Below are 25,003 nucleotides of genomic sequence, written 5' to 3'. Positions count from 1 at the left end.
ATTGAACGCATGGCCACACACATACTAGGCAAGTGTTATATCACTGAGCTACATTCTCAGCCCCATTGTGGATCTTTCTGATATCTCTTTACCACATGTTGGATGGAGAGTTTGTCAGGGAGTTGTATATGCCTCTCAAATATTTTGGTTTATAACCCCCTCCCCCAGGAGACACATGGTACTTTTGAATTTAAAACATTAAACATTAAAACAGCATTAAAATCTTAAGGAGAGGAACACTTTATATTTTAATGATATAACTTCTAGTTTGTATCTGGACAACTTTGGCTAATTTGTGGTCAGGAAGAAGATTGTGGAAATATTGGGGTAATACTTAGTTTGGAGTTAATTTTGTAATCAAGTAGGTATAGTTGACTTTGTATAATTTAGGTATTGATTTTGTAGGATTTGGGAAGAAATTTCTTTTTTTTTTAAATTTTGAACTGGGGATTGAGCCCAGGGGCACTCTACCTTTAAGCTATGTATCCATCCCTTTTTATTTTCGAGTTTGTAGCAGGGTCATGCTAGGTTGATGGACATCTTACTAAATTGCCGAGGTTGGTCTTGATCCTAGAATCTGCCTTTCTCAGTCTTACAAGTACTGGGATTTATAGGCGTGTGCCACCATACCTGGCAAGAAATGTATTTTCCCTTATGCTTGTATTGTGATCACTTAGCTGTGGTGGTGTTGTTATGAAATAAAATGAAGAATTTGATTTTGGATTTTCTATTAAATTTCTTTCTGACATTCTTGGTATTATAAGTAACAAAGACTTAGACACAAAAAATAGGTTTATTCTAGGGAAGCACTCTATCACTGAGCTACTTGTTAGAGTTGGTTGAAGTTGTCTCGGGGGCAGTTTTTGTCTTATTTCCACCCCTAGCAAAGACTGTTCATCAGGTCATATGTGGAAAAATTCCTCAGATGTTTATATTAGTTGAGGCTTAAAAGTGCTGGTCCAGTTAGAATTTTCAAAAAGGAAATGGGAGTAATAATACTCAGCCTTTCATTTTCTGAGGTCTCCTATTCTCTTCTGTATCTGGAACTGTGGTAGAAAAGGATATTGTCAGATGACAGAGCATTAGGAAGAAAACTGGACATGGAGGAACAGTGTTTGGGGAACAGATGCTAGACCATAAAGGCAACACCGTGATGAGGCTGGCTGTGAACCCACAATCCTCCTGTCTCCGCCTCCCAAGTACTGGGTTACAAGCATGCGCCACTATGCACACTTTAAAAACATGTTTTAAGTGATGAAAATCCATCTAGATCTTTTTTTTTTTTTTTTAAATTGGGGATTGAACCCAGGGCCTTGAGTGTGCAAAGCCTGTGTGCTACCACTACCACTCTACTACTAGGTTTGTAGCTTGGTTTAGAACCTCAAAATCAGTTCAGAAAATCAACTGGTGGGTCCCTCACACCTTAGTAAGCACATGAATCACCTGGGGACCTTTTAAAATGCAGAGCCTAAGCTAAGCTTGCTGGCACAGGCACTCCCAGTACTTAGGAGGCTGAGATGGGAGGATCACAGGTTCAAGGCTAGCCTCATCAACTAGTGTCTCTCTTATCAACCTAGTGAGACCCTGTTTCAAAATAAAGGGCCATGGCTTTATAATAAACTATAAAGTCTATATACTCCAGCAAAATGGAAAATCTGGAGGAAATTGACAACTTTCTAGATAAATACAACCTCCCTAAACTGAGTCGAGAAGACATAGAAAATTTAAACCAACCAATAGCAATCAAAGAGATTGAAACAGCAATAAAGAGCTTACCATCAAAGGCCCAGGACCAGATGGTTTCCTAAGTGAATTTTATAAAACCTTTATAGAAGAGCTAATTCCGATACTTCTCAATTTATTTTGTGAAATAGAAAGATACAGGACTCTCCCAAATATATTCTATGAAACCAATATCACATTAATACCAAAACCAAATAAAGACAGTTCAAGGAAGGAAAACTATAAGCATGTATCTTTGATGAACTTGGATGCAAAACTGCTAAACAGAATACTAGCAATATGAATTCAAAACCACATTAAGAAAATCATACACCATGACCAGGTAGTGTTAATCCCAGGGATATAAAGCTGGTTCAATATACAAAAATCATTCCATATAATTCATCATATAAACAGAACCAAAGACAAAAACCATATGATTATTTCAATAGATGATGAAAAAGCATTTGATAAGATCCAACATCCATTTATGCTAAAAGCACTGGAGAGAATTGGAATAGAAAGAACATACCTCAACATTATAAAGGCAATCTATAATAAGCCCACAACCAACATCATATTAAATGGGGAAAAACTTCAAGGTTTCCCCTAAAAACAGGAACAATACAAGGATGTCCATTATCACCACATCTTCAATATAGTACTTGAGACTCTAGCCAGAGCAATAAGGCAAGAAAAGGAAATCAAAGGGGGTACAAATAGGAAAGTAAAAACTTAAACTTTCACTATTTGCAGATGACATGATACTATACTTAGAAGAACCAACAAACTCAACAAAATGGCTATAGAACTGATCAAATTCAGCAAAGTGTCTGGATGTGAAATTAATCTTAAAAAAATCAGAACCTTTTTTTTTTTGGTAGTATTGGGGTTCTTGGAAATCCTTATACCTGTGGGCTACACTCCCAGACCTATTTTCTTTTATATTTTTATTTGGAAACAGGATCTCTTAAGCCAGCGCGGCTGGCTTTGAACCTGCGCAATCCTCCTGTCTCTGCCTCTCAAGTGTAGGGATTAAAAGCCTGCGCCACCACTCCCGGTTCCCAGAAGCTTTTTTGTACACCAACCATAAATCCACTGAAAAAGAAATACAGAAAACACCTTCACTCAGGATTCCCCCCCAAAAAATAAAATACTTAGGAATAAACTTAACCAAGGAGATAAAAGACCTCTACAAAGAAAATTATAAAACATTGGAAAGAGAAATTGAAGATCTTAGAAGATGGAAAGATCTTCCATGTTCATGGATAGGCAGAATAAATATCATCAAATGACCATACTTCCAAAAGTGATCTATAGATTCAACACAATACCCATTAAATTATCAAGGTCATTTCTCACAGACATAGAAAAATCAGTCTTTAAATTCATTTGGAACAACAAAAACTCCAGAATAGCCAAAGTAGTTCTCAGCAACAAAAACCATGCAGGAGGAATCACAATACCTGACTTTAAATTATACTACTAAGCCATTGTAATAAAAGCAGCATGGTACTGGCACAAAAACAGATACATAGACCAGTGGAGCAGAATAGAAGACACAGAAACAAATCCACACACTTTCACCCAATTGATTTTTGACAAAGGGGCCAAAACATACACTGGAAAAAAGACAGCCTGTTCAACAAATGGTGTTGGCAGAACTGGTTAACCATATGCAGAAAAATGAAAATAAATCCCATTTTCTCACCCTGCACAAGAGTCCATTTAAGATGCATCAGAGGCCTGAAAATTAGACCAGAGACCTTGAGGCTCCTTGAATAGGGCATAGGTCCAACACTGCAACACAGAGGCACAGATAAAAACTTTCTCAATAAGACCCCAAAGGCACAACAAGTTAAAAGGCAAATTAATACAGAGGATTGAATGAAACTGAAGAGCTTCTGTACAGCATAGGAAACTGTCAAGAATCTCAATCGAGAGCCAACAAATGGGAGAAGATTTTTGCCAACTACTCCTCTGACAGAGGACTAATATCTAGAATATACAGAGAACTTAAGAAACTCAGCACTAAGAAAACAAAGCATCCAATAACAAAATGGGCAAATGAACTAAATAGACACGTCACAAAAGAAGAAATTCAAATGGCCAATAAATGCATGAAAAAAATGCTCAACATCATTAGCAATCAGAGAAATGCAAATCAAAACTACCCTAAGATTTCATCTAACTCCAACTATAATGGCAGTCATTCAAAACACAACAACGAATGCTGGTGAGGATGTGGAGAAGTGGGAACTCTAAAACATTGTTGGTGGGATTGCAAATTAGTGCAACCACTTTGGAAAACTGTCTGGAGGATCCTCAGAAGAATGGGAATGAATTTACCATTTGATCCAGCAATACCACTTCTGGGCATCTATCTACCCAAAAGAAAGGAGACCAAACTACCAAACTAATGCATGTGTCTCTATCTTCATAGCTGCACAGTTCACCATTGCCAAACTGTGGAACCAGCCAAGATGTCCAGCAACAGATTACAAAACTTTGGGATATGTGCATAATGGAGTTTTACTGAGCCATAAAGAAAAACACAATTGCATCATTTGCAGGAAAATGCATGGAATTGGAAGACATTATGCTAAGTGAGATTAGTCAGTCACAAAAAATAAGAAATTGGATGCTTTCCCTAATATGTGATAACTAGGGAGAAATGGGTAAAGGAGGAACTCTAGATGAAGAAAGAGAATATAGATGAGCAAATAAGGCGACCTAACTGAGGGGGGGAGAGGGAGATTCTCTAAAGCACATGATGTATGTCAACAAACATATCAAAGTTAACCACTAAGCTCCCAAATGCTGGGATTACAAGCGTGCGCCACTATGCCTGGCTTTGATTTTCTTTTTATTTTGAAACAGGTTCTCTTTAAGTTGTGGAGGGTCTCACTAAGTAGCTGAGGCTGGCTGCAAACCCAAATCCTCCTATCTCAGCCTTTCCAGTACTGGAATACAAGTGTGTACCACCATGCCCAGCTAGCACAGTTAATTTTAATGTGCATAAAATTCTTAATTTTATGCTTCAATTAATTTTTACCTCTATGTAACAAGTGCTAAAAAATTACTAAAATTTCTACTTGTATGTCTAGTTTAACAACTTGTTGATATTGGATGGTATGGCATGGTTATAATTTTATCATATGTACTTACTTATTTATCTTGGGGATTGAACCCAGAGGCATTCTACCTCCAAGCTGCACTCTGATTTTCTTATTTCGAAGTTGGATCTTACTAGGTTGCTGAGAGCCTCTCTAAATTGCTGAGGCTGGCTTTGAACCTACACTCTTCCTGTTTCAGCCTCCCAAGTACTGGGATTACAAGCCTGTGCCACCATGCCTGGATCTTATTTGTGCTTATAATAGAGAAGCTGAGGCTACAAAACTGGAAAAGGGATTTTTATTTTATTTTATTTTTTGGTGGTACCTGGGATTGAATCCAGAGCTATCTCAGAGCTATATTTCCAGCCCTATTTTTTGTTCTTTATTTTCAAACAAGGTCTCACTTAGTTGCAGAGGACCTCACTAAGTAGCTGAGGCTGGGTGTGAATCTGCAATCCTCCCATCTCAGCCTCCCAAGTACTGGGATTACAAGTGTGCAACACCACATCCAGCTCTCGGTAAGAATTTTAATTAAAGTTGAGACTATTTCTAAACCATTTAGGTAATTGGGTGGTTCATGGAGAATAAGATGGATATCCAGTTCATTAATCCTTCTTAATCTCTGTAATTCTATTTGGGTATTTTTTTTTTTTTTTTTTTGGTGGTACTGGGGGTGGAACCCAGAGGCTTTCTACCTCTGGGCTATATTCCTCCTGTCTCCGCCTCCCAAGCGCGGGGATTACAAGCGTGCGCCACCACGCCTGCCTTAGATGTTTATATTTTTTTAAAAAATTTTATTTACAGTACTGGAGATTGATCATTGATCACAGGGGCACTTTACCACAGAGCTATATGTCCACTCTTTTTATTTTTTAATTTAGAGAAAGGGTCTTGCTAAGTTGCCTAGGTTGGCCTTGAATTTATAAACCTGCTTCAGCCTCCCAAGTACTAGATTACAGAGTGGCCATTGCTCCCAACACCCAGCTGTTCTTTATTTTTAAATATTTTCAAAATTGACTACATAATATTTAAAATATTGAAGCAAACACATTTTAAAAATAACAAATGTTTCTAGTCTTATTAACAAAGCATTGCTATTGTATTTGAATACCACGTTGCCTTTCTTCTATCAGAAATTAATTTTTATCATTCCCGTGAGTTTCTTTACATGTATATTATATTTTTCTATATTTGTAGGAAATATGGAGTGCTTTATTTGCAACACTTTGTGTTCTTCTATGATTAAAAAGTAATTCAGGCCGGGCGTGGTGGCACATGCTTGTAACCAGTACTTGGGAGGCTGAGAGGAGAATCACAGGTTTGCGGCTAGTTTCAGTTATTTAGAACCTCTACCACTTAGGGAGACTTTGCTTCCAAATAAATAAAGAATAAAATAGGGCTGGGGATGTAGCTCAGAGGTAGAATGCCCCTAGGTTCAACCCTCAGTTCTGCAAAAAAAAAAAAAAAAAAAAAAGGAAAAAAAAGAAAGAAAGAAAAAAGAAAAAAAGAAAAAAAATCAGTAGGCAGGTCTGGCTGCCCATGTCTGTAGTTCCATACTTGGGAGGCTGAGACAAGAAGGTAGCAGGTGGGAGACTAGCATCTCATGGTAACCGAGGTAGACTTTAAGAATGAGAAATGAAGTGGCATGGCGGCACACGCCAGCAATCCCAGCACTTTGGAGCTGATACAGGAAGATGCAGCTCTGAGGCCAGCTTCAGCAATTTAGTGAGGCCCTCAGCAACTTAGTGAAACTCTGTTTCAAAGTAAAAAATAAAAGAGGACTGAGAATGTAGCTCACAGGTAGAGTGCCCTGGATTTGATGAAAACAAAACTGCAGTTTGATTGAAGGATTCATCCACGTTGAATTGAATTGTGTGGCTGTTGAATATTCATTTTAGGTATCCGGTTGTATACCTAATAAATGTAGGTATTTTCTTGTTAAAGAATAATTCTGTTGTTAGCTGTTAAGCAAATGGCTAGTTTAGATCGTCTTGTTCCTTATTGAATGCTTCAGGTACTGAACTGTTTGTATTGAGAACTAGAGCTAGCTACTTCTCTGTCATCTTTTCTTTATTTTATTTTATTTTATTTTATTTTATTTTATTTTATTTTATTGGTGCACTGTATTCATACATCATAGTGGGATACAAACTTTTGTAGACATACATGCACACATCGCCCAGTCAGCCCCCACCCGATCCCCACCCCATTCTCTCCCCATCCCTCCTTCCCATGCTTGGCTTAGTGGTTGACATCTAGTATTATAGCAATTTATCCAAAATTAAAAATGATAATCTCACATAACAGTTTCATTTGTCTGATACCAAGCGTTTGATGATTTAAAGATAGCATTTCAATATTTCTTTTTGCTTTCTTTCTTACTAGAGCATATTTTTTTTCTGTTTTTTTAGGTGAAACTATCATATATTTATATATTTATTTTTCAGAAAAAAATCTATCCTAATATGGAATATGAATTCTAGATACCCAAAACGATCTTGAAAAAGAACAAAGCTAGCAGATATATATTTTCTGATTTCAAACCATATAAAGCTACAATAATTGAAACAGTGTAGTACTGTTCTAAAGGCAGATATATAGACCATTGGAGTTAAATACAAGCCTAGAGCTAAATTCTTCCCTATATTGTCAAGTTATTTTTGACAAGGTTTCCACGAACATTTGATGGTGGAAATAATAATCTTTTAACTAAATATTGTTGAAAAATAATAATTACATGGAAAAGAATAAAATTGGACCTTTACCTAATCCCATATACAAGTATTAACTCAAAATAGATAAAAGACCTAAATATAAATCTTAAGACTATAAACTTTTAGGAGAAAATCTGGGTCATAAAACCTCACAACATTGAAATTGGCAGTGATTTCTTGGATATGATTTCAATGGCACAGGCAACAGAAGAATATACAAACTCCCTAAAAAATAAAAGAAAATATTGTATATCCAAAGACAATGTAAACAGTTAAAAGTTACTAATAGAATTGGATAAAATATTTCCAAATGCTATATCTGAAGGTATATTAATATTCCAACTAGAAATCCTAAAAATTAACAACAATAAAGGCAAACAATACAACTTAGAGATAGGTAAAAGACTAACATAAATAATGAATCTCCACAGATAACCAATCTTAGTTGTCTGTTGGATGGAAACTCTTGTTTCTCTGGTTCTGGTGAGTGTTACCTATTTCTTCTTTGTAGTTAATCTCTTTGAGTATTTTCTCTAGCGCTGGTTTTGAAGACATAAATTCCTTCAGTTTCTGTTTGTCATGGAAGCTTCTTATTTCTCCATCTAATTTGATAGAAAGTTTTGCTGGATAGGAAATTTTTGGCTGGAAGTTGTTTTCTTTCAGAGTTTGGAATATGTTACTCCAAGCCCTTCTGGCTCTCATGACTTGGTTTGGGAAGTCTAGAGTGATTCTAATTGGCTTGCCTCTGAATGTCACTTGGCCCTTTGTTTTTGTTGCCTTTAAGATTCTCTGCTTGGCTTCCACATTGGTCATTTTGACAATTATATGGCGTGGGGATCCTCTTCTCCGATCCTGTCTAAAGGGAGTTCTATAAGTTTCCTGGATCTGTGTATCAACCTCTTGCTCTAAATTTGGAAAATTTTCTGCTATTACTTCCTTGAAGAGATTGTTGATCCCTTTGGTATCACTTTCTTTTCCCTCCTCTATTCCAATTATTCTTAGGTTAGCTCTCTTAAGATGGGCCCATATTTCTTCAATGTCAGATTCCTGCTGTTGGATATTTTTTTCTAGATTAGAAACTATGCATTCATTTTTGGATTGCTCATCTTCTAAGAGCGAGATTCTGTTCCCCATGTGGTCTAATCAGTTGTTTGTGCTTTGAATTGAGGCCTTTACTTCATTAATTGCATCCTTTATCTCTTTTTGGCTCTCTCTGAGTTCTTTTCGAAGCAACTCTATTATTTCTACAGTTATTTTCCTGATTTGATCTTCTAGAAATCTCTGATTTTCTGTTTTATCAGGTTCTGATGTTGTGGGGTTGTGCACATTCATTACTCCAGTGTTATTCCTCTTTCCCATGATTTCGGAGGTTTGTGCCTTCTCTGGGTTCTTCCCTTGGGTCACTATGGCTTCACTTAAGGTGCTCTGGATCTCGAGTCTGTATTATCTCAGACCCCACTACTCCTTTACTGGGTTGTATCACAGAGTCTCCGACCCAGGGAGTCGATAGAGGCTGCTTTAAACTATGGGGGGTGCCAGGTTGCACGTTCTCCTATGGTGTGATATCTCTGCCACCACCACTCCCTCACTGGGTCAAGTCCCAGGAGGCCCAATACTGCGATTTCTCCTCTGTGGCCCGCAATTTGACTCACTGTTCTTGAGTACGCAGATGTAGCTGTACTGGACTCAGTGAATTCACTGCTGCTGCCGCCGCCGGTGGCAATATGGCGCCTCTGCCACGCCCTCGGCCATGAGGCTGGCGTATTTTTTCTTCTCTGGTTTTGATTTCCACTCTGAATCCCTGCAGCGTGTGCTGAGCTCAGCCACTGGGAGCTTTAAATGCTGTCTGCGCCGAAAGATCCCGCCTGGCTGTTCCGCAGCGGCTCACCTGGCTTGCTGTAGCCGTCCGTTGAGTTCGCCGCTGCCGCCGGCAGTATGGCGCTGCTGCCGCGTCCTCGGGCGCGTGTGTCTCCTCTGTGGCCCTGAGCTCTGTTCTCAGTCCGCTTTCTCTCTGGAGCCTGGTGTTTTTTTTTGTTTTTCTGGTGATGGTGTTTTCTGGCTATGAAAGGCGCTCTTTTTGTGGTAATGGAGATTGGTTGTTAGCGGGACTCTTAAGCCCCGCTTTTCTCGGTCGCCATCTTCCCGGAAGTCCCTCTGTCATCTTTTCTATAGGGAAGTTTGTTTTACTTGAATCAGTACTTTGTGAATTTTACCTGTTTTTACTAGTTCTCCTTTAAGAGCTCATCCTTTTTAATCTTTAGTAGCATGCTTCACTGTTTCATAAGAGTTCCCGCCACAAAGACTTCAGCTATGTGAATTCCCTAAGTTATTAAACTTAGGAGAAATACCATTAATACTTGGAGCAGATGGTCATTTGAGTTTTAGTAGAATGAGTCAAAAGCTATCATCAGGTGGTATATTCAGTGGTGGCAGATGTCTTCATACAGCTTAGCAAAAAAAAGAGCATTAACTCTCTAGGGTGATATGGTGTCCTATCTCAAGGAGAAAAAGCACTAATGGTTTTAGTTAGGGAATTAAGTTTTTTGAAATGAAAATTTTAAGGAGTAATTCTTACCAGGGTTGATGGTTTTAGATGAGAATGAATTGGGTGGCTATAGAAAGACATGACCCTAAGAGATGGGTAAAATGTTGGCTTTGTTATTTAATGCTCATTCTCCTGTTTGTTTTCTTTAAATATCAACTTTTGTTTTAAAGCCAATTGCATTCTCATTAAAAATCCTCTAGTGCTCATTTTGGGAGCGATGTGGGTCGCTCTGTTTACTCTTTGCCAGTTCTTAGAGCAAGTCTGTTTCACAGCTGTTCAGTGGTTTTGCTGACTTTTGAACTGTGGGAACCAAGAAAGGATTTGGATGTGCTTTTGTGGAATCAATTGTTTTCCCAGAAGTATTCTTTCTTTACCATGAATTGTTAGAAGAGTTTTTTTTTATCAGTCGTCATTGTATGTCTAAATTGTTCCTTCTAACGAACACCAGTACACAGATTTTGAGCTCATGAATGTTACCATTGTACTTTGTGGAAAATGAACTTGGAGATAAAAAATTATGTAAATAGGACAATAGTTGAAAACTAAATCCTCCTCCCTTCCCCTTTTTGATTAAGTTAGGAGCTGGGTATATATTTCCCTATGCTATTTCCTTAGCCACCTCTCATCTGAGCAGCTGCATGGTTCAAGATAAACCTCTATTGCATAGTGGATATTGGCTTGATTAGTACATTTTACTTTTTTGTGATGACAGCCAGATCAGAGACTTTGTTCAGAATTTTTATTTTTTATACTAGGGAAGGAACCCAGGGGCATTCTATCTCCGAACTGTACCCCCAGTCCTATTTTTTATTTATTTTGAAATAGGATCTCACCGAGTTGAAATGGGTCTCCCTAAGTAGCTGAGGCTGTTCATGAACCAAGATCCTCCTGTCTCAGCCTCTCCAAATGCAGGGATTACAAGTGTGCACCACCACACCCGGCCTGTTCAGAAATTGAACCATTGTATGGCCCTTTATTTTACTGGTGTTTGATGTCCATTATAATATTTTTGTAGTACGACAGTTATTATATCTATCTACAGGCATGTGGCATGAGGAATTTACTTGAATAAAGGTTATGTGTTTCATAAGCACGATGTAACTCAGTCTTAGGACTAAGAATTAAAAAGTAACATCTTCTAAAGTGAGTACTTTGAAGACTGTTTTCTGTAAATATTTGCTTAGGACTGCTCATGTTTTTACTTTATTTTTTATTTTTTTAATTTTTTTAATTTTTATTTTTTGGTGGTTCTGGGGTTCCTGGAAGCCCTTCTACCTCAGGGCTACACTCCCAGACCTATTTTTATATTTTCATTTTGGAAACAGGGTCTCCTAAGCCAGCGCGCGCGGCTGGCTTCGAACCTGCGCGATCCTCCTGTCTCCGCCTCCCAAGCGCGGGGATTACAAGCGTGCGCCACCACGCCCGGCTTTACTTTATTTTTTATTTTAATTTTTTTGGTGGTACTGGGGATGAAACTTGGGGGCCTTCTACCTCTGGGCTACACTCTCAGACCTATTTTATATATATTTTTTATTTGGAAACAGGTCTCTTAAGCTAGAGGAGGCTTGCTTTGAACCTGAGTGTCTCAGCCTCCCAAGCATGGGGATTACAAGCATGCGCACCATGCCCGGCCTATGTTTTTACCTTAAATTTTAAATGACATGTATAACATCTCTGCTCACATTCCTTTTTTGGGGGGCGGTGATACTGGGGGTGGAATCCAGGGACTTTCTACCACCGGGTTATACTCCCACACCTATTTTATACTATATTTGGAAACAGGGTCTCACTAAGTTGCTGAGAGCCTCACTAAGTAGCTGAGGCTGGCTTCGAACCTGTGCGATCCTCCTGTCTCAGCCTCCCAAGCGCTGGGATTACAAGCGTGTGCCACCACGCCCGGCTCTCATTCCATTTTAAGTGCTTCATTTCACCCAGCTGCTCTTCCTGATACATACTCAGGGTAGAAAAGTTAAGAAATCACAAAGTGCAATCTCACCAGCATATTTTGGGAATTATCTTTCTAGTTTTCCCCTAAGATGTTCTGCTATAGTTCTTGAAAGCTGCTTGATAAAATGAGAATATATTTTACCATGTTTGGAACATGTTTTATACACTATGATTTAACTGCTTAGAATTTCCTTGTATGGATTAACATAGTTTATATATACTTACATATACTACATATATATATTTATATATATATGTAATCCCATATTTTCAACATTGGCTGTGTTACATTTTTGGCTTCATCTACTGCATACAATTGAATCTTTTCAGATGTACCTTTGAAAAAACCTGAAGACAGGGCCAAAGTCTTTTTTTTTTTCTTTTCCTTTTTTTGTGGTACTGGGGATGGGACCTGGGGGCCTTCTACCTCTGAGCTACACCCCAGTCCTATTTTTTATTCTTATTTTGAAACAGGGTCTCACTGAGGTGCAGAGGGCCTCACTAAGTAGCTGAGGCTGTCTTCGAACTGCGATCCTCCTGTTTCAGCCTCCCAAATGCTGGGATTACAAGCGTGCACCAACATGCCTGGCTGAATGGTTTTCTTTTGTATCATATTTTATCTCATCTTTATTCCATCTCAGATTTATTTTGGTACAATGTATATATATTAGGGAACTATAATGAGCATTGTAAGAGTATTTTTAACTTGCTTTGTTCCAGTTACTGTGGTTATATAAACACATCACCCTAAAACTGAGTTGTGTAAAACAATTTTGTGTGTATGGGTGGGTGAAGGTACTGGGGATTGAGCCCAGGTGCCTTCTTCCTCAGAGGTATGTCCCAGACCTATTTTATTTTTATTTTTAAACAGGGTCTCACTAGGTTAATGAGAGTCTCACTACTTGCTGAGGCTGTCCTCGAACCTTTGATCCTGCTGTCTCAGCCTCCTAAGTGCTGGAGTATAAGCATGCTCCACTATGCTCAGCTTGTGTAAAACAAATATGCTCATAGTTCTTTTGGGTCAGGAATTTCCGAGATACAGTGAGGAATGGCTTATTACTACTGTACAGTGTCTGGAGCCTTATCTGGAAGAGTCAGACAGCTGAGAGCTTCAGGGTAGCCAGACTTCCTATGCAGTTGCTCAGAGCTCCCAGTGCATACAGGGTGTGAATCTTGAGGGGGAGGGAGAGGGACTGCCATCTGTGGACAAACGAGTGGTATCTGCATTGGTTTTTACGACCTAATTTGAGAAGTCGTGTATTGTTCCTTTCTCTGCATTCTGTTGATTGAAGCAGTTACACGTGTCTGGCTAGGTCCAGTGGAGAGGGAAGTAGATCCCACTTCTCAATGGTGGAGTCAGGTGTCTCCGATAGAAAAGCATGTGGGATGGATGTAGACGAGAATTGCCTTTGAAAAATACCTTTAGGAACACCTTTCCTTAATTTTTATGTACACTCAAGTTTTCTGGGAATATAATCTATAATGCATAAATAAAGCTGGGTATACATTTATTTCAGTATTAAAATCTGTGAGTTAAAAAACTCATTTATAAAGTCTGTTGTGATCCTTGGTGTTTCTCTTTAAAAACTGCAATTTTATGAAAACTTAAAAGTTTAATAGCCCTATATCACTTGACAGATTTTAATCTGTATCTGTTGATAGACTTACGAATTTACCTAAAAATTATCTGTGAGAGCTAGAACAAGCTTTAACTTGTGTTTGTAAACCTTTGGTATTTGTGTTGAAAGTAATAGTTATAGAAATAATTATACAACTATTATTCTAAAATAGACACCATATGGAATTGATTATGTCATGATTTTTTTTGTGTAGTACTTGAGACTGAACCCAGGGGTGTTCAACCTTTAAGCTATACCCTCAGCCTTGTTTGTTTGTTTGTTTATTTGTTTATTTATTTATTTGTGGTACTGGGGTGGAACTCAGGGGCTTTTCTAACTCTGGGCTATACTCCCAGACCTATTTTATACTTTATTTGGAAACAGAGTCTCACTAAGTTGCTGAGAGCCTCATTCAGTAGCCAAGGCTGGCTTCAAACCTGTGTGATCCGCCTGTTTCAGCCTCCCAAGTGCTGGGATTACAAGCATGCGCCACCATGCCCGGCTTTTATTTTTTATTTTGAAACAGGATCTTGCTAGGTTGCTGAGAATCTCACTAAGTTGCTGAGGTTGGTCTTGAATCTGTGATCTTCCTGTCTTAGCTTCTCAAGTATGGGATTACAGGTGTGTGCCACCACTCCCAGCTTGATTATATAACGATTTAAATCAAAATATAATAATTTTTTTTACTAACTGAATGAATGAACATGAATGTTTAATACAGTTTGTGGATTGTTTGGGTACTGTGCTTTAAAAAAAAATTGTGATTAAAGAAGAAAAAAGCCAGGCGTGGTGGCGCACGCTTGTAATCCCCGCACTTGGGAGGCGGGGACAGGAGGATTGCGCAGGTTCTAAGCTACCTATGCTGGCTTAAGAGACCCTGTTTCCAAAAAAAAAAAAAAAAGTTTAAAAATAGGTCTGGGAGTGTAGCCCGGAGGTAGAAGGGCTTCCAGAAACCCCAGTAGCACCAAAAAAAAAAAAAAAAAAAAAAAAGAAAGAAAGAAAAAAGAAAAAAAATCCTTTCTCCTTATGGGTTACTGAGGATTGAATCCAGGGATATTCTACCTCTGAACTGTATTCTTAGCCCTTTTTATTTATTTGTTTAATTTTAATTTTAATTTATTTTTCTGCAATTGAGGATCAAACCCAGAGACATTCTTTTGGGGGGGGTGTTGGGGATGGAACCTCTCGACTATGCTCCCCGCCTTAATTTTTATTATATTATTTAAATATATTAATATAAATAATATTTTATTTTATATAAGATACATATTTTATATTTATATATAAAATATATTTTATATTTATATATTTTATATTTTATATTATTTATTTTTATCTGAAAACAGGGAAGCTGGGTCTGACTAAATTGCTGAGGCTGGCTTCAAGCCTGCAGTCCTCCTGTCTCAGCCTCTCAAGTCCTGTGATTACAGGTATGCGCCACCGCACCCAGCTCCAGTGTTTTAGAGGGGGTTGAAACAGTCTCGCTAGGGTGCTTAGAGTCGGCTACAATCTTGAGACTGTTTGAACCTGCTATTCTCCTGTCTCAGCCTCCCAGGTACTGGGATCACGGGTGTGTACTATTGTGTCTCTCAGATCCCTTGTTTGTGTACTCATTTTTATCTCTAGAAGGGAAGAACAACGGCAATTGTAGTCCCCTCTTTGATGTTTATTCTGAAAGACTGAAGTAGTGATACTAGTGAATATTGACTGCTTTTAGTTGTGTAACTAGAATTCTGTGGTATGTATGTATGTATGTATGTATGTATATGTATATATTTATTTTAGGTGGTACTGGGGGTAGAACCCAGGGGCTTTCTACCTCTGGGCTACACTCCCAGACCTTTTCTATTTTATTTGGAAACAGGGTCTTACTAAGTTGCTGAGAGCCTCGCTAAGTAGCTGAGGCTAGCTTCGAACCTGTGCTATCCTCCTGTCTCAGCCTCCCAAGTACTGGGATTACAAGCGTGTGCCATCATGCCCTGCTTGCGACCCTGTTTCAAAGTAAAAAAATAGGGCTGGGGGTGTAGCTCAGGGGTAGAATGCTCTAGGGTTCCATTCCCATTACACCTCCCGAAAAAAGAATAATATTGGTCAAAAATGAAGTCTGCATAGGTTCAGCTACTTAGTGAGACCCTCTGCATCTCAGTGAGACTCAGTTTCAAAATAAAGAATCAAAAACAGGGCTGGGGGTGTAGCTCAGAAGTAGAATGCCCCCTGGGTTCCATCTCCAGTACCGGAGAAAATGTCTGATCTTGTTATTTCCCAGCTTGACTCTAATTTATTTCTAAGTCATTGATTATATATAATATTCCTCCTAAAACATTAGACCTCCTGATTCATTGAATGTAGTCTGTGCTCTTCTGTGATTTCTTCTTCCTTTCTTTGAAAGATTTACTTGCCCATCATTTTTGTGAAGCTTTTCCGTACTCTTTCTGATTTAGGCGAGATGAGTTTATTTCTATTAAGGAAGACAGCCAGTACTTGTGTGTGTGTGTTGGTGATCAAACTAAGGGCATCCCACGTGCTAGGCAAGTGCTCTACCACTGAACTATGTCCCCAGTCCCCTAGGCTTGTGTTTTTTAATTAGTTTCTTCCCTCACACCCCCTCCTCCAGGGCCTCACCCAGGCTAATAAGTAAGCATGTGCTCTACCACGGGGCCACACCCCCACCCCTAATACATTCTTTTTTTTAAATTGTGCCTTTATATAGCGCTTAATTTTTAATAACACTGAGTTTTACCTATCTGTCTCTTAGTCCACTTTCTTACCTTCACATCCCTCCCCTTTCTGGACAGTTTCATAAAGTAGATGCAAAATTACCCAGCACCAACCACAAGCTCTGTGTCCCCATGGAAGGTAGTTGTGGAATCTCTGATACATTCTTTGTAGTTATTGTTGGCTCACTTCTTGTTTTTAAGCAGAACAGTTCTAGATTGCTGTTCACAGACAGCCTCGGCTATTTAGTGAGGCCCTTTGCAACTCAGTGAGACCCTGTTTGAAAAATAAAGAGACTAAAATATAGGGCTGGGACTGTAGCCTGGCGGTAGAATGCCTCTGGGTTCTATCCCCAGAACCACACACACACACACACAAAATTACGAAAAAATTTTAGATCTATCACCATCACCATCGTCGTCATCATCATCATCATCACGTGGCACTTTGGGCTACACCCCCAGCCCTATTTTTTCTTTGGATACAGGGTCTCACTAGGTTGCTGAGAGCCTCGCTGTGTTGCTGAGGCTGGGCCTGTCTTAGCCTCCAATCCTGGGATTACAGGTGTGAGCCACCACAACTGGCTGGACCTACTATCTTGAAACTGTGTGTGGATAAGTGTTTTTCCTCCGCTTGATTAAGAAACTTTATAAAATGTTACATTTTCCTCAGGGAATAACACGCAAATAGTTATTTGTAAGTAATGTAAGCATGTATCTTTGTTTTAATAGGCATCAAGCATGATGGAACTATGTGTGATACCTGCCGTCAACAACCCATCATTGGCATTCGATGGAAATGTGCAGAATGTACAAATTATGACTTGTGCACAGTTTGCTATCACGGAGATAAGCACCATTTGAGGCATCGCTTTTACAGGATTACCACACCAGGGAGTGAGCGGTAGGGAAGCGACTCTTTCCTTCAGTCGTGACTCCTGTTTGTGTTCAAGTTTTACCCTACGTAAAATACCAGTTTCAGGCTGGGTGTGGCGGCACGTTTGTAATCCCAGTACTTGGGAGGCAGAGACGGGAGGATCACAAGTTTGGGCCCAGCCTCAGCAATCTAGTGTGCCCCCTGCAATTGAGACCCTAACAACAAAGAATAAAATAGGGCTGTACCTCAGAGGTGGAATCACACACACACGCGCACACACACGCACACACACGCACACGCACGCATGCACACACACACCCCAGTTTCAGTATTATGCCTGGGGAGGGGGAGGAGGAGGGGAAGTGCTGGGTGCTGTGTACATGCTTGTTTCCATCACCCTGTACCTCAGTCTGGTGCATGGTTACAGTGCACCAAGAGAAGGACATTAGAAATAGGATTAGGAAATAACTTCTGACATCTGGCTTAGTTTCAAAGCAGTGTGGACATTGACTGGGCTGGCTGAAGGTGAGGGAAGAGTGTGGAGCTACCTGTATATCTTTTTCCAAGGTAATCAATTCTTTCTGTAGCCCAGAGACTTGCATCACTCAACACTTGGAAATGCAAGGGCGGCCCAAGAGAGACTGGCTAGTTTTTCTCACTGTGCCTCTTGTTCGGATTGCTACCAGATGAGCACTAGGGCTCATTGATTGAGTCAGCAGGCATTTATTAAGACCACATGACACTACTGTATTTGTAGAGATTTGATAAAAAGACAGTCTTCAGTTTTTTTTTTTTTTTAGTACTGAGTGAATCTCGGGGTGCCCTACCTCTGAGCTACACCCAAGTGAATCTCGGGGTGCCCTACCTCTGAGCTACACCCGCAGCCCCATTTTATTTTTCCTTTTGAAACAGGGTCTCATTTGGTTGTTGAGAGTCTCTCTATGTTCTGAGGCTGTCCCTGGACCTGTAATCCTTCTGTTTTAGCCCCCCAAGTACAGGGATTACAGGTGTGTGCCACCACACCCAGCCCACAGTATTCTTTTTTATTTTTACTTTTTTCTGGTACCAGGGATTGCACCCAGAGACGTCTACCTCTGAGCTATACCCATAGCTCTTTTTAATTTTGAGACAGTCTAAGTTGCTGAGGCTGGCCTCAAACCTATGATCCTTCTGTCTCAGCCTCCCAAGTACTGGGATTATAGGTGTATGCCACCATGCTTAGCTAAGACACAGTAATTTTAGAAGTTCATGATTTAGCTGGGCATGTTGGTGCATACTTGTAATTCCAGTACTTGGGAGATGAGACAGGAGGATCGCAGGTTCAAGGACAGCTCTTAGCAAGTAGTGAGACTGTCATCAACCTAGTAAGACCCTATTTTAAAATTACTTACTCCCAGTAAGACTGTGGTGTAAGTTGGAGGTAGAATGTCCCTGGTCCCATCACTTAGTGCCACCAAAATAAATAAATAAATCACAGTTTAAAGGAAGTCATTCAGCAGTGATTATCCTGTGATATTTTGGATTGTGGTAGCGTTAGGTATTGGGTATCTTAGGTACAATGAGAAGAATATTAATAGTTAATGGATACTGAGTTTCAGGTGATGAAGTTTTCTCATGTAGATGTGCTTATACACAAGAACAAGATTACAACCACTTACACAGAGGCAGCTAGAATGGAATAGAAACAGATTGTTGGGTCATCCCAGTGCAAATCATGGTCCCATTTACTAACTGGATCATTTTGAACAAGTTACTTATTTTGCCTTTTGCATGCAATTAAAGTTAAGGAATAATAAAGACATTCCAGAAATGAATAGACTAATGAGATAAAATTAGAAAAACAAAACAAAATGCCAAGTCTCTCTGAGTTTACAAATGGGAAGGATGTACATGAATAAGGGATGGATTAGCTTGGAGTAGCAAGCTGCCCCACATAGTTGAGTGCAAAATCTTTCTCAAGTCCGTGATGTTCCGTAAGTCTGAAATACTTTGGAGACAGTTTTGTGTAGGTCAAATCCCAGTGATAGATCTATTTTATCAGCATACACAATACTCTAAAAGTTTGAATTATTGCCAACCTTTTATAAATTCATAAACCCCCCCCCCCCCCAGGACTCTGGACACTGGGCTCATATTTCGTCCTGGCAAGGGCTGGCTGAGCGGAGGCGTGCCTCACCTTTAGTTGGGCTCACTCTTGACCTCAGCCGAGGCTGTCCCTAGCCTGGGAAGACGTGAGTTTGCTGTTTTCTGTTGCAGTGCTGCATTCCGCCACGTGTGCCACCTGTGAAGTAGTGGAGAGTATAGGGACACCTGAAATGAGGAGACTGCGTTCCTGTTTTGACACCATTACCTTTTAACTTTTGTGACCTTGGGTGTATTACTTAACTTTTGAGATTCAATTTTCTCATATGTAAAATGGAGCATTTCTCTTAAGGAGTATAGCACATTTTATACCTATGAAAGTGCTTTTACATGTAAGCTAATTATTACCCATTTTTAAAATAAACTTGGGGGTAAAAATTTATTTTTAGGGTTCTGCTGGAGTCTCGTAGGAAATCTAAGAAGATTACAGCCAGAGGAATCTTTGCAGGTGCCAGAGTGGTGCGAGGCGTGGACTGGCAGTGGGAAGATCAAGATGGAGGAAATGGGCGGAGGGGAAAGGTACAGCATTTTTTCTAATTCATTGTGTGTTATGGATATTGTATGTTCAGGTTTTATTGCTACTGTAAATAGATTTCTTGGCCCATTTATTCCTGGGCCAATAATTTTTAAAATCTATTTTTTCCTTGAAGAAACTACATTGCTCTTGCTTAAGCATCGTTACTACTTGTGAAGATTTAGGTTTTACCTTCTGTATACTGAGGCTTTGAATTGTTTGGTTGCCCAGAATCCTTTCTAAGCCTCCCACTGGGGCCGTCCTCCCTCAGTGGCACTCGTGCTCTCAGCTTTCCTGTTGTTGAAATTTCACTGGAGGGGCTGGGGATGTAGCTCAGTGACAGAGTGCCCACCTGGCATGTGTGTGGCCCTTGGGATGTCTTCTAGCACTGCAAAAACAAAAAGCCATGTCAGGCAAGCGCCCTGCCACGGAGCGATGTCCCAGCCAGTGGGCAGTAGTGGCCGTGCTGTCCACTGCCTCTGTTGCCTCTCAGGTGTTTGGAGTACTGTGCTTGGGAGTCAGTACTAGCAGTTGTTTTGAAGGGAGTTTTGTGTGGCCTGTTGAACTGGATTGAAATACCAGAGATGTTAGGGTGAGCGGGTTGTTGTTATGTTTATTTTGGATCTCAGGTTCCTTTGTCTGGGATCCATTCATTGGTTCTGTCAGTAAAGAAATATTATTGAGTGTGTTGTTGTCGCTCTAGGTCTACTGTAGCATTTCACATTTGAGACTTAGGTGTCAGCTCACTGTTCCATTGTTATTACCTTTTTGAAAAAATTGTTTTAGCATTACAGAAAAATGATTTCAAAGTCTGTTACCTGAAAAAGCCTCTTTTGTACAGACTCGATGGTTTAATTTTTCATTTGTAGAACTGATGAGTGAACTCAGAGACATACTACCTCTGAGCTAAACTTCCATCCCTGCTTTATTTTTACATTTTTTAAATTAAAAAATTTTTTTTGCAGTACTGGGGATGGGAGCCAGAGGCATTCTCCCTCTGAGCTACACTCACAACCCTCTTTTTTTATTCTTTATTTTGAAACAGGGTCTCACTGAGTTGCAAAGGACCTCACTAAGTAACTGAGGCGGTCTGTGTACCCGGATCCTCCTGTCTCCGCCTCCCAAACGCTGGGATTACAAGTATGCGCCACCATGCCTGGCTTATTTCTTTATTTTTGAAACAGGGTCTTACTAAGTTGTGGATGACCTCACTGAGTTGCTAAGGCTGGCCACAAACCTAGGATCCTCCTGTCTCGCCTCCCAAGTACTAGGATTACAAGTGTGCACCACCTTACCAGACTGACTTGATGCTTTTACAGACTTTAGATTTTTTTTGTTTGTTTGTTTATTTAGTGGCACTGGGGATTGAACCCAGGGGCATTCTTCCTCTGAGCTACACTCCCAGCCCTATTTTATTTTTATTTTAAAACAGGGGCTTGCTAGGTTATTGAGAGACTCACTAGTTGCTGATGCTGTCCTTGAACTTGCCATCCTCCTGTGTCAGCCTCTGAAGTACTGGAATTCCAAGTGCACACCACCATGCCCAGCTGTGCATATTTTTGAATTTTATATTTTTAAACACCCCCCCCCCCCTTTTTTTTCTTTTTTGGTGGTACTGGGGTTCCTGGAAACCCTTCTACCTCTGGGCTACACTCCCAGACCTATTTTTATACTTTTTAATTTGGAAACAGGGTCTCTTAAACCAGCGTGGCTGGCTTTGAACCTGCGTGATTCTCCTGCCTCTGCCTCCCAAGTGCAGGGATTACAAGTGTGCGCCACCACGCCCGGCTAAACATTTCCTTTGAAATGGTTTTCTAAATTCAGAGTTCTATTGGTTTCATTTAAAATAATATAGTCCTTAATATTTGGAAGTGCTGAGATTACAGGCAGGTACTACTATGTCTGGCTGTATTTTAATCATTGTATCTTTGTGTGTGTGTGTGTGTGTGTGTGTGTGTGTGTGCGTGCGTGTGTGCGTGCGCGCGCGTGCGGTACTGGATTTGGAACCCAGGGCATTCTATCTCTGAGCTACACCCCCAGCCCAATTTTTATTCTTTATGTTAAAACAGGGTCTCACTGAGTTGCAAAGGACCTCATTAAGTAGCTGAGGCTGTCTGCAAACTGCGATCCTCCTGTCTCAGCCTCCCGAATGCTGGGATTATACGCATGCGTCACCACGCCCAGCTCTATTATATCTTTTTTTGGGGGTGGGGGTTCTGGGGATGGAATGGAACCCAGAGGCATTCGACCTCCGAGCTACACCCCCTGCCCAATGCCCAAATTTTTATTCTTTATTTTGAAACTGGGTCTCACTGAGTTCCAGAGGGCCTCACTGAGTAGCTGAGGCTGTCCACAAACCGTAATCCTCTGGTCTCAGCCTCCCGAATGCTGGGATTACAAGCATGGGCCACCACATCCAGCTCTAACTATTATATCTTCAGTATTTTATTTTATTAAAGGAACAGATTTTTACTTTTTTTACTTAACAAACTATTAAACACTTATCATGTGTAAAGTTCTGTTCCAAGCCAGTAGGGGTATAGCAGTAAGCAAAGAAGATAAAAGTCTTACCCTCCTGAAGCCTGTATTTTAGTTTGGAGAGAAACCAGACAATCTACACCTGAGTTCCTGTGAAGCAGCAGCATTGGAGCCACTTGGTGGCTTGTTAGAAACAAGAGAGGCAATACTGCTTCCTTTCCGGCTTTCTAAATCAGAATCATATTTTAACAAGTTCCCCAAGTCAGTTGTGTGCATAGTGGAATTTAAGAAGCATTGCTTTTAAGAGAAAGATAGAGCAGTGTGAATTGGAAGAGATGTCACTAGATGTGTGGGCCACCAGGGGCCATGCTTGGCAGTCAGCCAGAGATACGGTGGTCCTTTGAGGTGGGGCAGCAACACGACCGTCCAGTACGGAGGTTCTGGCAAGTGGAGTCTGCGCTGGGCGTCCGCTCCTGCTCTCCTCAGCAAGGCACCGTGCGCGTGAAAAACCTCATAGCATCCATAGCAGTTCTGCACCACGTATTCTGAAGAGTGTATAAAATACATGTGAAAACGTCAGAAAGAGTAGTGAAAGTGGACACTGTTGTCCTTAACATGCAGAGTGAGTGCCTTAAGGTCACGTCCCACTCACAACTCTCCCTTGAAAGGTAATCAGTACCTTGATCCTGTGTTCATTATTTCCTTGTTTATTTTTACTTTTCATTTCATATTTTATACGGCAACAATTAGTATTTAAGTTTTGAAAAACCGAGTAGTGAGCCCAAGCCTGTCTGTTAAAAGGACAGGGTACATCGCTCCTTCCAGATGAAGGCTCCCAAGAGAATGTGAAGTGTGCAGAGTCTGCGGTAACTGGTCTCGCTTCGGTGTTGCTGGGAGTTTACAGGAGACTCTGCCTGGGGCAGTCAGTGGGGAGAGTCATTCATGTGGCCTGGAACGCAGGGTCCAGTGGAGAACATCGGGCAGCCAGGAGGACCAGGTCAGAGGGGTGCATTGCTATGTATTTTTTGCTTCTAAGCTTACTAAGGTCTACCTCAGAGTCTTAGGAGTAGGTTAAGAATATGTATGGGTGGAGGCTCACTGAGAGACCTCAGGTGATCAGGGCCAGGGACGACAGTGGAGCGGCAAATGGGAATGTGATCGTAACAGTCTAGCCGTGCACTGCAGGTGTGCAGCAGGCTCATTTGAGAGTGTGTCTTTAGGTGAGTAAACGGCACAAGGGCGTGGGGATCTTGCCAGGAAAAGCCTTGAGCTTGTCTGCCAGTGACTCACAAGGCTGCAGTCTGGCTGGACCACTCCTTAAAGATGCTTTGCCTTCTTCCTGGCTCATCACATGTTTTCTGTGCTTTATAATTTCATCTTACATTGCTTGCTCTCCTTTGGTAGAGCACACATTCTAATAACTTTTTGGAAACAATACATGAACAAGCTGGGTGTGGTGGCTCATACATATAACCCCAGCACTTTGGAGGCTGAGATGGGAAGGTCCCAGGTTCGAGGACAGCCTCAGCAACTTAAGTCTAATGAAACTCCGTTTCAAAACATAACAAAAATGGGTTGGGGATGTAGCTAGGAGGTAGAATTCCCCTGGGCTCAATCCCTAGAATTCCTCCCCCACAAAACAGAGTGCATGAGAAAAGTTAAGTTTGTGGTACTTTTATTCTGAAAATTGAGTATGTTCAGCCGGGCATGGTGGCGCACTCTTATAATCCCAGTGGTTGGGAGGCTGAGACAGGAGGATCACAGTTCCGCAGCCAGCCTCAGCTATTTAGTGAGGCCCCCTGCAACTTAGACCCTGTTTCAAAATAAATAAATAAAAATTGTGCTGGGGGTTTAGCTTGGAGGTAGAATGGCTCTAGGGCCAATCGTCAGTAGCCCCCCCGCCCCAAATCTTCCTCACAATTAATTGTTTGGCCAGGGAATTGGATGTCATTTTTTCATCAGCTTTTGAAGGCAGTAGCTATTAAAGTTTGAAGCCACAGAAGTGGTACTTTTTTGAGTTTTGCTATATTGGTACCTTTTGGGGGGAAGATAAGAAGTAAACAATATTATTGTTACTTTTATTATATTATGGCATTGGGAATTAAACCCAGGGGACATTCTACCTCCAATTTACACTCCCAGCCCAATTTTATTTTCTATTTTTATTTTGAAAGAGGTCTTGTTAAGTTGCCGAGGCTGGTCTTGAACCTTTGATCTGCCTGTCTTAGCCTCCCACATATTAGAACTACAGGTGTGTACCACCACACCTGACAAAAAAATTTTGAGGTTTTGAGTCATAAGTATTACATTTTTTATTTGTTATGATTTAACACATATTGTAGTTTAAGAACAAAAGTGAAAAACAATGAAACCATCTTGCACATGTGACTCTGAGTGAGGTAATTTTATCCAGTAAAACTTCAGGGGAACATTGTTTACACACATGTTTAAGACCAATTATAATTTTTGTGGCCTCATTTCCTTTTGCCTGTGTGTGGATTGAGAAAGTTACCAATTCCCTTTCCCTTTTGTGCTGGTTACTTTATAACAGTTGTTTGATGGAACTCAATTAAGTATGTGTTGTGTATGCCTTTATTGTTCTTTTTTTGCAGTAC

General features: G+C 40.4%; 1 protein-coding gene across 1 annotated transcript in view; it reads left to right on the top strand.

Moving 5' to 3' along the window:
* Positions 1–25,003, top strand: part of MIB1 (MIB E3 ubiquitin protein ligase 1) — a gene marked incomplete at both ends in the record, with an annotated part of 99,075 nt that overhangs the window by 6,027 nt on the left and 68,045 nt on the right. Inside the window, 2 exons of the mRNA XM_080714308.1 lie at positions 17,110–17,281; positions 19,786–19,915. Coding sequence (XP_080570434.1) covers positions 17,110–17,281; positions 19,786–19,915 — 302 coding nt within the window. The remainder of the gene's footprint in view (positions 1–17,109; positions 17,282–19,785; positions 19,916–25,003) is intronic.

The sequence above is a fragment of the Muscardinus avellanarius genome, assembly GCF_963383645.1.
Source record: "Muscardinus avellanarius genome assembly, chromosome: 17".
NCBI classification, from domain to species: Eukaryota; Metazoa; Chordata; class Mammalia; order Rodentia; family Gliridae; genus Muscardinus; species Muscardinus avellanarius.
Note: the sequence above shows the minus strand (reverse complement) of the source record. Positions and strands in the feature narration are given on the sequence as shown.